At 40.7% G+C, this 15,694-nt stretch overlaps 2 protein-coding genes across 4 annotated transcripts in view; both read left to right on the top strand.

The window, feature by feature from the left end:
- phc2b (polyhomeotic homolog 2b (Drosophila)) overlaps positions 1-4,257 on the top strand; it is a 33,213-nt gene extending 28,956 nt beyond the window's left edge. For all 3 annotated transcript variants that reach the window (XM_047583321.1, XM_047583319.1, XM_047583320.1), the window contains exons 12-15: positions 613-715; positions 800-914; positions 1,699-2,017; positions 2,114-4,257. In XM_047583321.1, the coding sequence (XP_047439277.1) occupies positions 613-715; positions 800-914; positions 1,699-2,017; positions 2,114-2,268 (692 nt within the window). In that variant the 3' untranslated portion in view covers positions 2,269-4,257. The remainder of the gene's footprint in view (positions 1-612; positions 716-799; positions 915-1,698; positions 2,018-2,113) is intronic.
- A 1,778-nt stretch (positions 4,258-6,035) lies between these two features.
- LOC125006542 (T-complex protein 11-like protein 1) lies at positions 6,036-14,874 on the top strand. Its single transcript, XM_047582676.1, has 10 exons — positions 6,036-6,132; positions 7,390-7,480; positions 7,607-7,736; positions 7,822-7,942; positions 9,787-10,007; positions 10,126-10,262; positions 11,416-11,588; positions 12,330-12,514; positions 12,853-13,025; positions 13,637-14,874. The coding sequence occupies exons 2-10, from the start codon at positions 7,402-7,404 to the stop codon at positions 13,867-13,869; spliced, it is 1,452 nt and encodes a 483-aa protein (XP_047438632.1). The 5' UTR covers positions 6,036-6,132; positions 7,390-7,401; the 3' UTR covers positions 13,870-14,874.
- Positions 14,875-15,694: the final 820 nt, after the last annotated feature.

The following is a 15,694-nucleotide window of genomic DNA, read 5'->3' as shown; positions in this document are numbered from 1 at the left end:
CTTGATCTATCTGCATCTCTTAACTAACCTGCTCAATAATGTAGCTTCTCTAAAAGTCCCTTTTTTTTCAGCTGCTGGAGGTTTGTTTTCACTAATTCGTAATGTCAGTTCTTGTTTCATCAGACATCTCATTTATCTGGCTTTGTTATAACAAGTAGCCTTTCCATGACAACTTGGTGCAGGAAATGGCATCAGTGGCTTTACACACATATTCTTACTGTAAATAAACAATGTGCATCGTATTTCGTGTGGATTAGTGGCATCCCATTAAGTACATTTCCATTTATTTCCAAATATATTGTACAGGTTATGCAAAAAATGAAAAGGTGTCAATAGTGGTGACCAGCGAACTGTGTGTTCATTATCTGTCCATCCCCAAAACAAACATCACAAGAACACAAGGTTTGGTGGGTGCTTTCTGGACTAGAAACTTAAATATTGTCTAATAAAGCCTGGGGGTGGTCACACTGCTTTATTTCATGCATGTTAAACATTTGAATATGCTGATTATTATATGCCTTTCTAATTTCTAATTTCAGTTATTTGGTAAGACTGTACATAAGTTTTCAAGCAAACATTTCTCAATTAAAACTTAATATTCCTCTGCCACAGAAAAAGAAGAACCCAAGCTGACGTGTGAATACTGCGGCTGGGTCGACTTTGCCTACACGTTCAAGGGCTCCAAGAGGTTCTGCTCGGTGGTTTGTGCAAAGAGGTACGTCACCTTCATGCGTCTGGTGAGGTGAGCTGTGTTTACCAGCCGTGCCAAACTAAAAATGATTCTGATCTCCCTGAACAGGTACAATGTTGGCTGTACGAAGAGGATAGGACTGTTCCGCCCGGAGAGGACCAAACCAGCGAGTCGCTGGCGTAGGAAATCTCAGGGCCGTCCCAGTATAGAGGCCAAAAAGCAGGTACTGAAACACACACACACACACACACACACACACACACACACGTCTTTCTCACTGCTGTAAAACTTCCTCATCAACACTTTACCTCTCATCGGATTCTGCCTCCGCTGCACATTTTATATCCTGCCTGGGTTTTTCACGCCTCGCGTCCTTTGATGAGCTTGACTATAATTTGTGTGGGCCTGATTGTCTCCCTCTGCCTTTTAAAGGGTCATTAGGTACTCTATGATCGCCGTCAACCTTTATCATTGACCAGCAGCGATGGGGAAACATTAGCAAAGACAGATTATCAGCCTGCTCCACGACTTATCTAGACATCAAACTCGAACCATGATTACTTTTTTGTTTTAATTTTTCGCTACATATATAAGAGCTGTTATGAGGTAATAAAACATGGTGTGTTACAATAGTTATTACTAAAATACACATTCATTTTGCCAGTGGAGCATTTTTTTTTTCCCAGCTTGAGTTATGTAATGTTTTGAAGGTTGAGTCTTGGATCTCCAGTGGGGGGTGCTTTTGTCTCATGTTTGGACCCACAAATGACTTGTATAATCTAGAGGGTTCAACGTCTGACAAAATAATCTTCGAGCAACTGGTATTGATCCAATAATCCTGTGAACTCCCTGCGTGTGTATTATAGCCACTTGAGGCTGCTGTACAGTATAAACCTTACTGATTAGCCATTTTGTCTTAATATAACGTCGCAGCAGTGTTTAACCGATAAGGCCATCAGTTTGTCTGATAGCGAGTTACGACATCATTCCTGCTCTCGTCCTTCCAGAAGATGTCCCCGTCTCCCCAGCAGCCTCAGGGCGGTTCTATATCCTCGCCTCACGCCTCACAGCCGAGTCAGGAGGAGTCCAGCCCGTGCTCAGACATGTCCAGCTACGAGGAGCTGCCTTCTCCGATGTCGGCGGCCAGCTCGGGACCCCTGGCTCCCGCCCCGGCCCAGGTCCCCGTTCACCGGCAGCCAAGCAGGACCTCGGACCAAGACGGCTGCGCCGGGAGGGACGCGGCGCCGCTCTGTCATGCCTTCTTACCCAACGACCCCACCAAGTGGAACGTGGAGGAGGTTTATGAGTTCATCCGTTCACTGCCAGGTCAGCGGAGTTGGTCCAGGAAGCACATTTTTAAAAAGCTGACAATATTTCACCATATTAATTAAACAGCAACTTTTGTCTTTGTCGTCCGCGCAGGTTGTCGGGAGATAGCGGAGGAGTTTCGCTCTCAGGAGATTGACGGACAGGCCTTACTCCTGCTGAAGGAGGACCACCTGATGAGCACCATGAACATTAAGCTGGGACCTGCACTCAAGATCTTTGCTCGCATCAACATGCTCAAAGACTCATAGCAGGAGATGGTGTGAGTGTACATCGTAGCACTGACTGCACAGACTGCACTGTGACCCGGCCTTCTTCAAACTTCTGGACTCACTCAAACTAGGATAAACCCCACAGACAGATCTTCATACTCACCTACATCATCTGAGTCACCATATCGCAAGTTACACCGATCAGTCATAACATTGTGACCACCTGGTCATAATCACTGGTCAGGTGGATAACACTCATTATCTTGTTATCATTTGGCAGTAGGAGAACAGTTTGTCCTCAAAGGTGATGCGATGGCTAACTGCTGAGAGCATCTCCACTGCAGCTCTTTTGGTACGTTCAAAAATGGTCCAAGGAAGGAGAAGAGGTGGTGACATGGTCATGTGAGGCCAAAACTCAGATGAATGTGGGAAACGGACGTTGGCCAGTCTGATCCAACAGCGGCCCACGAGTTTTAATGTTATGGCTCATCTGCGTGTATTTGTGTTCAGTACGTATGTCGGTGGTTCTGTTAGTGGTCTGCAGCGCTGACGGGAAGTCGTTCATCTGTGTTCACATGCACTCAAACGTCATAGAAACAGTGACTCTTTACAAAACCAGTGCCAAAGTCTAAAATGTTTGTTCTTACACTAAATAGGTAAGCAGATTGGAAAAGTGTAAAGGATTGATGAGGCAGAGCTGAACTCTGAGCTGAATGTCCATCAGGTTGGGGCAATTTGTGCTTTTGTTCTGGAATCAAATATAGAGAGATGACAGGGGAAAACGCGGACACACAGGAGGCTGGGGTTTATGTTCACTGTCGTAAACCTCAATTTGAAGAAAGAAATAAAGAAACTCTCCCCAGTAAATTAAAAGGTCACCTTCCTTCGCCTTCGCCTGCTCTCTCAAACTTCTGCATCAAAATGCTGCAAATTGCCCTTTTATCTGTCTCGTACGGCTTTGCGTACCTTCACCTGAGACATCATCACCGCCATGTTTTATCTGTTAGGATCTGATCGCACTGCGTCAGAATTAAAATAGCGAACGCTTATTAATATCAGATGTAGACACAAAGGCTCAGGTGTAAAAGGGGTCTTGGGTTTGGCCCGAGGAAAAGAAAACGAGTCCGAGAGAATAACCGGTAACGTTGGTTCACCACCAGGCAGGTCTGGGTCTCGACGTGCAGCAGGTATAAATCGTGGCATTAGGACAAAACAAAAGTCTGAATTTCTGATATAATTAGACATGTTTTTGTACAATTTTGTTCGTGTGTAAATGAGAGCGAGCGAGCGAGCGAGATGGCTGTATGTGTGGCTGGGAACAGAACATTGCATTCATTAATTTGCTCATTTTTATTCAGTAGATGCTCCTTTTCTCACAATAGCTCTGGAATACAAAGCTCCAATGCAGAGAAAGCATTTAAGCAGCTTCTCTTCTGATATTGATTTTCCTTTCTCTCACCGTTTTCCTCCCGTAAACTGCTTACGATTTTCTTTTTTTTCTGAAACAATTTGCTCAGATATGACATTGATTCCTTATCTCAGTTTCAGAGGAGGACACTAAGTTATCCAGGGAACAACCGCGCCGTGTCTCTTCACATAGCCCTGCTTTTGGCACTTATTTCCCCTGTCGTTTGCTTTAACGCTAAGAGATATGCTGCCTAAAGAGAGAAGTCCAGAGTGGCATTTGTGAAGCGATGCAAGAAAAAAAAATAATAATTATATGTACATAGCAGCTAATGTGAGAAAAAAAGAGTCTGTTATTTCTTTAAGTTATCCTTGTTATGTTTAAAGTTCAGCGGTGTTTGATATTTTGAAATATGCAAATGTATAAAATATCATTGGCCTGGGAGTTGTTTTTATTACGGTCTTTTTTTAATGAAAATTTTATCGTATCTATTTGTGTGTTGTGGGTGTGATGAAAATTTGACTTTTTTTAGATAATGCTTTGTCAAATGCTTGTATTTATCAAAACGGTTTGTTACACATTTTGCAGTTATAAATAATTTGCAATACAGCTCTGTTTTTGGACGTCTTTGTGTTTATTGCAATTGATCAAATTTACAATATAATGCAACAAAAAGCAGCTTTATGAATTAATGTAGAATTAAGCGTACATACCCTCACATTGAAGTAATTCAAATTATTTTTGACCACTCTACAAAAACTTACATGTTAAAGTTGGTTAGGACATCTACATTTCCCAACAAATATTTGACTTGTAATTAACTATTTTGCAATTCCACTTGGTCTGAAATTTACATAAACTCAGTTGATTATGCCTTTAAACAGCTTGGAGAATTCATGCCCTTTAGAAGCTTTTAATTGGCTAACTGGTATCATTTGAGTCAATCAGAGGTGTGCTTGGGGATATATTTCAAAGCCAACAAATCAGTAAACACTGTTGACCTCCACAAGTCTGCTTTCTCCTTGCGAGCAATTTCCAAATGCCTGAAGGTCCCGCGTTCATCTCTACAAACAATACGACACACCATGGGACCATGTACGTTTCATACCACTCAGGAGAGAGGTTAGAAAAAGAACAACTCACTCCCGGAACAACAGCAAAGTATCGTGTGAAGACACTTGAGGAAATGGGTACAAAAATATTTATATACACAGGAAAAAAGAGTCATACATCATCCTAACCTGAAAGGCTGCTCAGCAAGGAGGAAGCTACTGCTCCAAATCTGCCATTAAAAAGGATGATTTATTTGTCACATGGAGATAAAGATCATACTTTATTTTGAAAACTGTTTTCTGGTCTTGTGGAGGGGAAAGAATGGGTGGTTGTTAGCCTTTTAGAGCACCATCCCAGCAGTGAAGCATGGAGGTAGCAGCAGCATGCCGGTGGTGATTTGTTGCATGGGGCACTGGTGCAGACATCATCTTAGAAGCTAGTGCCCGGGAGGGAAATGGTCTTCTAAATGGACATTGACCAAAAGTATACTTCCCAAACTGTGGCAGAAGTACAAAAAAAGTAGTGTTCCCAGAAATGACAACACAGAGTAGCAAACATGCCCAAAGTAGAAATAAAACATACAATCAAGGCTAAATAAGTGCAATGAATTATTTTAACCTCCCAAAAAAATGAAATAAGGGAATTCTTCTGAAAGGTTATAGACACAAAAACATAAATAGATCGTCTAACACAACTTTTTTCGCGGATGTGCATATCTATAAAGGCTATAGACTTATTCAGTCTCCGTTGTGAGCAATGACTACATGTTAACAACTATAGCAATAATAATAATTTAAACGGGGAAAATCTAAGTAAACGTCTAAGTAATTTATATTATTTTACATTTTTGATCATGCTCTTTAGTTAAACTGCATCATATGGGTCCAAACATGAAGTCACGTGTCTTCTCGAAGTTCCTGGTTTTGTAAGAAACGGGACATTTCCAGCTGCATTATAACTTTTGTTTTACACAACAGACCGTTTATACGAGCACACCTCCCGCTTTCCGTTTTGTTTCCACCAAACTGAACAATAGCAAACAGGTAAAGTGACTTTAGTTTCAAAGCTGCGTTGTGTTTGTATCTGTTAGCGAGGGGCGGGGGGCAGCTGTAGTGACACGCCCATTGTTTTGATTTGAGAATGGAACATACCAAAAGTAGCACCACACACTTTTATGTATCTTATATAGAAACTAACAAAACTCGCCACGCGTTACACTCATATCGACTTATTATAACGCAATTTGCTCACATGTTAAGGTTTTAGGTAATGTTTTCAAACTTAAACAAATTATGACATTTGTGAGCACCCCCGTACACGGAGAGTAATGGTTTAACCCAGGTTTGAACTTGTTGAACGTGGATTTTAAACGGTAGAAAGAAACACGGCGAACAGCTGGAGGCGACGTGTTACTCATTAGAAATTCAATTAAACAACAGCACCAGGTAAGTCACCATTTAAAAAGTGCAATATTATATATTAGAGTCGAAGTTTAATCTTCTCTCTGTGGTTCTTGTAAACCACGTAATTATTTATATATTTTAATAAGCAGCGTTTCACTTATTTTGATGTAAAGTCTGCAAATTCCTTTCCTACCTTTTCACTAACTGTTACTGCATTATTTGGAGGTATTCATACCTTACTAAGACTACATTTTAGTTGCAAATATTGTGTTCTTTATTGGTGTAGATTTAGTTACAATAGTTGCAAGTAGACAAATTTGCATATATAGATTAAAAAATACAAATTATTTTGTTAATAGTATTAACAAATGACTCATAAGGCTTTATTGGTCCCTTGCTGTAGATAACAAGCTACCCAGTAGTATGCAAATTAATTTCTATTAATATCATAATCAAGTAAAAAAAAGGAGGGGTTGCTACTGTAATGGTGTGACTTGAATGCATCATTCTTTTTTCTTAAATATAAGATCTAAATATCCACCACTCATTTTTGACTGTAAAAACGTATATCCTTCAAAGTGAATTCTTTTTTTTTTAATGAATTATGATTATTATGGCTGCAATTTGCAATTTTTAATGTCAGTTTGTCTGCAGATTATTCAATTTACTCACTGTTTAATCTGTAAATGACAGACAGACAGTGGTTAGTTAGTGAGACACTTTAAGATGTTTTGTTTTATAAGTTAATACAAGACAAATTCCAAAGTCCCAAGGAGAGATTCAGCTGTTATAGCAGCAGGGCAAAACAATGCAAAAAAAAAAAAAAAAAAGATTTTATTTTATTTTTATTTTATTTCTTTCATTTTACGTGTGGTTCTTCTATGTGCAATTAAGCTACAAGTCCAAGAATGCAATGAGCTAAGTGTGAGTAAATATATTAAGGGTACAAAACTAGATACTGAATAGATTTAATTAGAAGTGGTAGAGGCTGAATTGTTCCAATGCGAGTATAGCTCTTAAAAAGAAATACTACACAGAAATGACATGATGGGTTAAAATAAATAAATAAATAAAAAGGTATATGTATTGCTCTTGGGAAAAGAAAATCAAAAATCAAAGATAACAAGAAAAAATAAGCAAATTCTAACATCGGAAATTATCTTGTGTTTAGCACATTTGTTTAAAATAAGTCACTGAGATGATTTATCAACCGACTGAAGGTCTAAGCTGCAAATTTTAAAGCACGGGTGAATCTAAATGACCAGTTTTACCAATTTATTGAGTCATCTAAACTTCTAGGCCGCTGCCGAAATGCCAAATTTGAGAGACGAGTCCGCTGATGATTCCCCCGCTGACCTCCCCTGTCTGGAAAAACTTGACTCACCTACAGGTACGAAGCTTTTTATTATAGCGCTTATTGTTTTCATTCACGTTCAGGGACCATTAGTAATTGAATTATTACCAGCGTGGCAGCTTTAATTATCTGTGGGTGTGTGTGTCCTGTCTGTGGTGTCAGGGAGCCCACCCACCGCCTCATTATCCAGTCTGATGGAGCTGGAAAATTGTGTTTCCAACCTGAGCCTCGCACATGAGATACTGGTGAACAGAGACTTCTGCTTCAAACCCAGGAGCCCTCCCACCGACAGGCAAGGAAAAACACTGCTAAAGAGGCTTTGGCTATTTTTACTTCCCGACTTCACAGAGGCTCTTTAACGGTTTGTTCTCTTATAGTCTGGAGGGTAGAGTGACGGAGATGATGCACCGTGCGTTCTGGGACAGTCTTCAGGAGCAGCTGAGCAGTGATCCTCCAAACTACAGCCATGCTGTCATTCTGCTGCAGGAGGTCAAAACTGTGAGTGGTCGTGTTCACGCCTGGTATCAACATGCATCCTCTAGGGCGGGGGTGTCAAATTCATTTTAGTTCAGGGGCCACACACAGCCCAATTTGATCTCAAGGGGGCCGGACGTGTAACACATTAGCTTATTATCTGGTAAATAACGACAACTCCCGTGAATTTCTTAAGAAGTGCAAGGTGCAAGTGCAATTTCTTATTTTATGAAAAACTTTCAGCTAACCACTGCTCTAGGTGGTCTGTGGGGGTACTGCAGGGGGCTCGCAAAATCTTTGGGTGATTAGACATTTTTCATATATATTTTTTTTAATTTTCCCCTCTAAAATTTAAATTAGTTTAAATGCACATTAACATGAATCCAACATATTTTAGTAAAGGTATAAATTGAGGTTATCTTTCAGTCACCACTCCACTCATTCAGTGATGTCTCAACACTGCACTGTTTCACATGCAGCACATTAGACATGTCAATCTATGCCTCCTGACTCTGTCAGGTTCCCTACTATTGGCCGAGAGCCCAGATAAAATCCAGACACCTGCTGTAGAAGAGAAGCTAAACGTGCAGTTCAGTCCCGTCAGCCAACTGTCGAGGCCAATATTTTTTGGTGATTTCCTGTCTTTACTACATTTAGGTATGTTTAAAGGTAAAGGTATGTATTTTAATGGCAGTTGCACGGGCATCCTACTGTTGCATGTTTGAAATTTGAACCTTTGTATTATTTGAACAGTTTAATATTGAACGCAAAATGATGGTGATAATAATGTATATTTATTAATAGCACTAGGCTGAGCTTAATGTAGAACACATATAGTAGGTTGGTGGTCCCTACTTAATCTCTCCTTTAGTTTGGGGTCATTGGTCTGAAAACGTTGTGTATTCACACCTAGAATTAAAATGTGTCTCCATATGCGTCTGGAGCTGCCGCTAAAGATCTGATCTGGTTTTGGCCTCTGAACACAAATAAACCACAGAATTTATTAACAGCTACTGTCTCTAATGGATCAAGCAGCACTGTTTGTTGTTGTGTGTCCAGACATGGGGACGTGGTACAAATTCAATGAGACAAAGTTATTATTTGGTTATTTATTAATTTCCACCCCTGATGTTATTTTAGAGACTTGAAAGAAGCTCTGATTATACCTTGAACCTCTGCAAGCATCCAGACGGTCACAAGTGCAGAATACACCTCCAAATGTGGTCAGAATAATCAGATCTCAAATGCTGGTCAATTGTGATTCATCACCCAGGACACGTTATAACAGCTGGTCTGACCAGAACCAGCGTCTTCCATCGAGATTCACCAAACACCAAATAAACCCAAACACATCACCGACATCACACAGAGGAAGTGACCTAACACTACGGATATAAGACTGACACTAAAAATTACTATTATAAGCAAAGAGAATTATTAATATATATATTATCATTTTTATTTTTTTGTGCAAACCAATTATAACAAATCTCAAGTCTCGAGTCAATATGATTTCTTCTGGTAGTGTTCTTTCCAAAGAAATACAAACTCAAAGATTATTTGTGTTTATCTGATAAATAAGTGAAACACTTAAATCATCTAAAATGTCATCTAATGGTTCACTTCAGTGATGATGAATAATCAAATCTGCACCAAATAATAATCAGTCATGTATCTAAGATGATTGTGTGTGCAAATTAGCCTGGAGACAATATTGGTAAATTCATAATTTTCTTATGATGTTCATAACAGTAACAGAGCTGGTAGTTTGTTGTCTATTTTAACGTTTAAGGTACTATTTTAAGGTTTGTCTTGATATCTAAATTGTAAGCGAACTACGATTAGAAGCAGCTTTTGTTTCCCGTCAGATGCTTCTGTCTCTCCTCCTGCCGGGCCACGTCCGACTGCGGTCCCAGCTGGAGGAGGTGCTGGACATGGAGCTGATCCAGCAGGAGGTCGACCACGGAGCTCTGGACCTCCACAGGCTGGCAGCGTTCGTTATCAACACCATGGCGTCTTTGTGTGCTCCGGTGCGCGACCCGGAGATCAAGGCACTGCGGGACCTGGAGAACCCTGTGGAGCTTCTGAGGTAGAGGGCAGAACGCCTCTGGAGAATGAGTTCACGTCTGACATGGGGTCAGGGCCCCAGATATTTATTAATTATTAACGTGTGGTGTAACACGTTGTCCCCCCTGCTCTCATTTCAGGGAGATCTTCCGCGTCCTGGGCCTGATGAAGACGGACATGGTTAACTTCACCGTCCAGAGCCTGAGGCCTCATCTGATGCAGCAGGCCGTGCAGTACGAGAGGATCAAGTTCCAGCAGATCCTGGAGCAGCAGCCAGGTGAGGACCGACACGCTCAGAGTGGTGGATGGTGAAGGTGACTCTGTGCGTTGTTAATTTTATGGTCACTGGATGTTTCAGTTTTCAATTAAATACATTTTGACCCTTGATGCTTTAAGGCGCCATCCGGCCGTTTTTCAGCTTCTCATCCCGTACGCTGGGTGAGGAGCGGTACAGCCAATCACTGACCTCTGGCTCCCGTATTCTGTCTTAAATAGAGCCGGCTAATCTCCTCACTGGCACAGACAGCTGCTTATGCAGCCACGCTAGCTGGGACACCTAAATATAATCAGGAAAACGTCTAGCAGGCGTTTTACTAAGTATCTATGTCCTCACTCTGTTGAATAATAAGTAGAAGTGGATGGATTTCATGACTGATCAGCGGATCTTCTTCCACTAACAAAGATGCTATTTTTTTATTCGATCAGGAGTCCAGAACGAAGACATCCACTTTATTTATCTATTTTTTTTTTTTAATTGGCTACATTTACCTTGACAGCATTTCTTCAGCCCGACTGAAATACATCTAATTAGAGATTTCTGCTCAACTGCTTACATAGACACTAAATAAAATGATGTGCGAAAAGGTTCCGCCGGCTGTGGAGCATCAAACCTGGAGGAAATGTAACAGGAGATGATTTTTATCCAAACCAAGACAACTCTATTTTTCTGACACGTAACCTGATGTTCACCAGATGTGGGGCAAATGTGCACATAAAGAATGTCTTAATTCCAGAAACAATTGGGTCGTGGGTTTACATGGTTATTAGGAGTTAGCGTCTTCCTTTAGAACAGATTACAAATTTACATTTCTAAATCTGATTAGAAATGCTTTTCCATCGGGCGTCTTCTTCTGGTTTAAGTGGCAAATTTTTGAGACATCTTGTTCCGATGAGGCTGTTATTCAAATTATTAGCAAAATACTACTGTCCATGTATACATTGCCACTTACTGGTTGGTTAGTTAAGTCATCTAGTTTCTAGGAAATTCTAGTTTTTCCTTAAAGAAACCAATATGTAAACATTTTAAAGTTACCACCTCCAGAAATTACTGTCACACTCTGTCATCAGACTCTTAAACCCATCATGAAATCATATGACTTATTTATTATTTTTTTACATCAGCATGTTTATAATATTCCATTTTTGCTCAGATTCTCTGGATAATACCACCGCTTGGCTTCAGGCAGCAGCATCAGAGGAATCGTCGTCTCAGTCAGATTCTCCCGGTCCCCAGAGCCGAGGTCCTCTCAGCGCCACCGCCGTCCTCAACCGAGCCTACATCCGTCTGCTCCGCTGGGACCCGCAGGACCAGAAATATCCCGAGGTCAGCCCGGAAAAAAAAAAAAATTACATCACATCGCTCTTTTCATTACTGCGAAGGATATTTTATTGATTAGGAGGGAATATTCGTTTTCCCTACGCACACTCCTCAGCCTGCTGCATCTGAGAGCATGTGACAACACGTTACAGCTGTAGTAGAGGAGCAGCTCCAAACCTGTTCTATCAGACAGACCCACACAGGCCTGTCACATGGACTCACAAACTCATTAATCAACATAAGATGTGTTTTAAATGCGTTCAGGTTGACCTGATTTTAAGCTTGATGTTATCCAACGTGACAGTTCTGTTTTTTCATATAACCGATACTTGAAATTGATTTGGTCACGTTTTCATTTGTTGTGAATTATTTCTCTGTTCGGACATGATATTTCAAAGGTTTAAAGCAAAAAAAAAAATGTATCCATTGGTTCAGATTTTAAAAATCTGAATTTCTAAATTTAATCAAAATTTTTACAAAATTATTTCAGCTATAAAAATTTAATTTAGCAAAGAAATTCACCTTTTATTGATTGATTTATTTTATTTATAGCCTCAAAAATCAACACATTATATAATTATTTTAGCTAGACACAAACAAAATGTGATAATGTCTAATCTTTATAATAACTTGCAGGACCATCCTCTGTAAACTATCAAGTGCACCTTTCAGCCGTTGCTTATCTTTTTAAAAGCCCCGTGTTTACGTCTATTTGCTGTGTGACCCTGACCTGCCCTCCACTCACAGACGGTGCTGATGGACCGGGCCCGTCTGGACGCTCTGGGCCGCCGGCTCCGCACGCTGGTCCTGGAGGCGTCGGTGCTGCTCCTGACCAGCGCTCAGTGTGGCGGCAGCGGCGTTTTCTCCCTGCAGGGGTTTGTAGGTAAACTCAGGCAGTCCGTCACTGCCCTGCTGGAGGGCAGTCACACCAGGTAAGAGGAGGATGTGGTGATGCATGTAGCGGCTGTCACGGGGAACAGGTATTGCACGAGCAGGAAACCAATGGAGGTGACAGGAGGCAACTAGCTTGTCAGAACAGATCCAGCTAACCTCATTCTTTCTGTTTAAGAGAAGCCCCGTCATGATTAGTGGATGAATGTGGAACAGCAGCTTGTGATATTCAGGGACTGCTCACACTCGTAGCATCGGCAGTTCTCTCCTCGTCGCCTTTATTAAAATACAAATTGGTTTAATTGAAATCCCTTCAGAGAGAACTCTGTGTTATTTAGCCTGCCGCTAATTGATGTGATGCTGCTCTGTGGCGCTCCAGGGAAGCTGACCTGAAGACGGCCCTGTTGGGACTCGGGGAGACGGTACTGCAGCAGGTGACCGAAGGTCTGAGCGCCCAGGGAGGAGCAGCGCTGCCTCAGGAGAACCAGGATCTGCTGAAGGGACAAATATCCGACCTGTGGAAGCACAACAACCCCGTCCGCACGCTTCTAGGTCAGCTATGAGCTTGAATGGGGATACACGACTAAAACAAGTGCAAGTGGAAGGATATTATACATTTAAATCTGCATCTTTATTTCTTGGTATTGATTTTTCAGTCTTAGGAAATAGATACTTAATAGCACTCTATCTGATCTCCACTGTGCAGTAGAAAAAATACTTAATGCAAATAACCTGACCTCCTTTGGCTTTAAGTGACAAAGGTTAGTAGATCTGACTTTACATTTTAGATTTGACTCTGTAGACCATAGGTCTTCAACCGGGGGTCCGCTACCCCTAGGGGGTCAGCGGAGATACTGCAGGGGGGTCGCAAAATCTTTGGTTGATTATACATTTTATACATGTATATATATATATATATAGATAGATAGATAGATAGATATAATTTCTTTAAACACACATTGGATCCAACATATTTCAGTAAAGGGATAAGGGATAGCTTTATATTGAATGCAAAATGATAATAATAATGTACATCTATAAATAGCATGAGGCCAAGAATAAATGCTCTCGTTGAATTTGGGTGTTTTCATAATGCTTTTAATCTTGGAAGTTGTTGCTGCAGAAATATGACTTCTCTTCCTCTCTCTCTCAATAAAACGTAGGAGAACGAGTCCAGGGCTTCCTCCAGGCCACGCTGCAGGGCGGCCCGGCTAAAAGGAATCCAGATCTCCCTGCTCCCCTCGGGCTGGTGAGCGCCGAGCTGGCCGAGCTGGGGACGGCCTTCGGGCGAATCGTCCACTTCAACCGAACAGTCTTCGGCCCCTTCTACGCCCCCATCCTCAGGAAACTGCTGTTCCCGCCAGGAGAGGCCGAGGACGGGGAGGACTCGCGCTGAGCCGAGTGTGACCCAGACAACCGGCAGTGACCCGAACATGAGCTGCAATTTGATGCTGGATGTGTAGCTTTAGAGTGTAAATACAGTGGATGAAACGAGAGGAACTCAGTTGTCAGAGGTCAAACCCAAACTGTAAAACAGGACAGCTGATTTAATATTCCTTCCTCTGTTGTTTGAGAATCTTTTCAGGTATTAATTAATCGATTATTATGGTGCAGTTCAACCACAGGTGTGTGCAAGACATTAGGATAAAATAGTGTTGGAAAAAAAAAGAGACCAATAATAGTTTTCTCATGAACCGGAGTTACAGATTCAGTGGAAACAGTTTATAGTGATCACAGATCAGAGAAGTCATAATACATGAGAGCATATGAGAAATAAGTCTGAAAGTATAGTAATAATTTTCTTTCCTCCCTGATCGTTGACCTCGCTATAACTTATCTGCTTGAAGTCATGAGGTGATAAAGAATGTCAGTCTCTTTCACTGACAAATGTCGTCTCCCCAAACCTGCCAAACGGCCATAAACGAGAGACGGCAGCAGACGTTTCCTCATCCTACCTCATGAAATCTCATCACACAATGAGAAACAGTCATGGCTGCTAGTGATGGAAACACAGGACACAGGAAGTGGTCCAGTTCCGTTGCAGTTACATAACAATCAATCAAATATTAATTAGATGTTAATCATGTTAATCATTTTGACCCAGACCCGTGTGATCACAGTAAGTGTTTTCCACTGAATTGCAAAGTGTGTTAACGAGAAAATTCATTCATCTCTGAATCTCATGTTTTTTAAAGAGGCCGTGCCAAAGAAAATATGCTAACTTTTTGTAAATACTGTATCACTTAAGCTTTAATATGTGACTCTTTATCTTTATGGTGACAGATGTTTATGTGTAACTTACCACAGGCAGTTCGCACTTTTTATATTCATATATTTTTCTTTTTGTTGTTGTTGTTTCTTTGCACTTTTGCTTATAAACCAAAAAAATGTGTTTTCTACAGTTGTTGTCATTAGTGATGGTGGTATACTTGGGAACAAATACAGAAGTGATTCAGTTTTTCACCAGCTATTAAAATAGATTATACCATACCACTAAAAATATGTGTGTTTAAACAAATGTAAACAATTTAAACAGCTTGTTTCCTCACATATAGACATTAAAGTAAACAGCACAGACTTCCATTAATGTTATACTCCTAACTGTGCGCGGATCAGTAATTCTTTAACTACATGCTGTTGCAACAATGTAAATGTCCCCACTGTGGGATAAATGAAAGGAACATCTTATTTTATACACAATTGCAATCACCACTAACCTCCGCAGTTAAATCTAATTAAATCTTAGCTTTTGTTGCACAGTGTCATTAGGTAAACACTAAAGTTTGAAATGGTTCAATCATTCATATTTTGGAATAAAATGTTCAACATTTAATGGTAAAACTAATATTTTTAGAAAGCAAAAAGATTAATTGACTGTACAGACGATAACCGACGGGTTAATGGAAAAGAAATATTCATTTGTTGCAGCACGTCCATTCACTTAGTGGAGAGAAGAATGTTTTTTTGCTTTTCACTGGTTTCATTAATAGCTGGAATGTCAAATATTTTACGATATCGGTTCAACACGTCAGGAAACTGATCGTGTCTGTTCATTTCCGTCTTGTTACGTTGAATAACCCATCGCAGTGAACGTAGCATTTAACTTGTGTCAGAGTTACATTATTGGGGTCACGGATCATACAACAAAATATGTTTAGGTTTCAAGAGTCAGCTGCAAATAATGCAAATAATACCTGTAATATAACCACGTACAACAAACT

This window comes from Mugil cephalus, chromosome 4 (assembly GCF_022458985.1).
Source record: "Mugil cephalus isolate CIBA_MC_2020 chromosome 4, CIBA_Mcephalus_1.1, whole genome shotgun sequence".
NCBI classification, from domain to species: Eukaryota; Metazoa; Chordata; class Actinopteri; order Mugiliformes; family Mugilidae; genus Mugil; species Mugil cephalus.
This window is presented reverse-complemented; position numbering and strand designations above follow the sequence as displayed.

Excerpts from the sequence above, each read along its gene's own strand:
- LOC125006542 (XM_047582676.1), top strand. The coding sequence starts at position 7,402 with ATGCCAAATTTGAGAGACGAGTCCGCTGATGATTCCCCCGCTGACCTC. Across the intron at positions 7,737-7,821 it reads AGGAGCCCTCCCACCGACAG|TCTGGAGGGTAGAGTGACGG; the intron begins GCAAGGAAAAAC and ends GTTCTCTTATAG. Across the intron at positions 7,943-9,786 it reads TGCTGCAGGAGGTCAAAACT|ATGCTTCTGTCTCTCCTCCT; the intron begins GTGAGTGGTCGT and ends GTTTCCCGTCAG.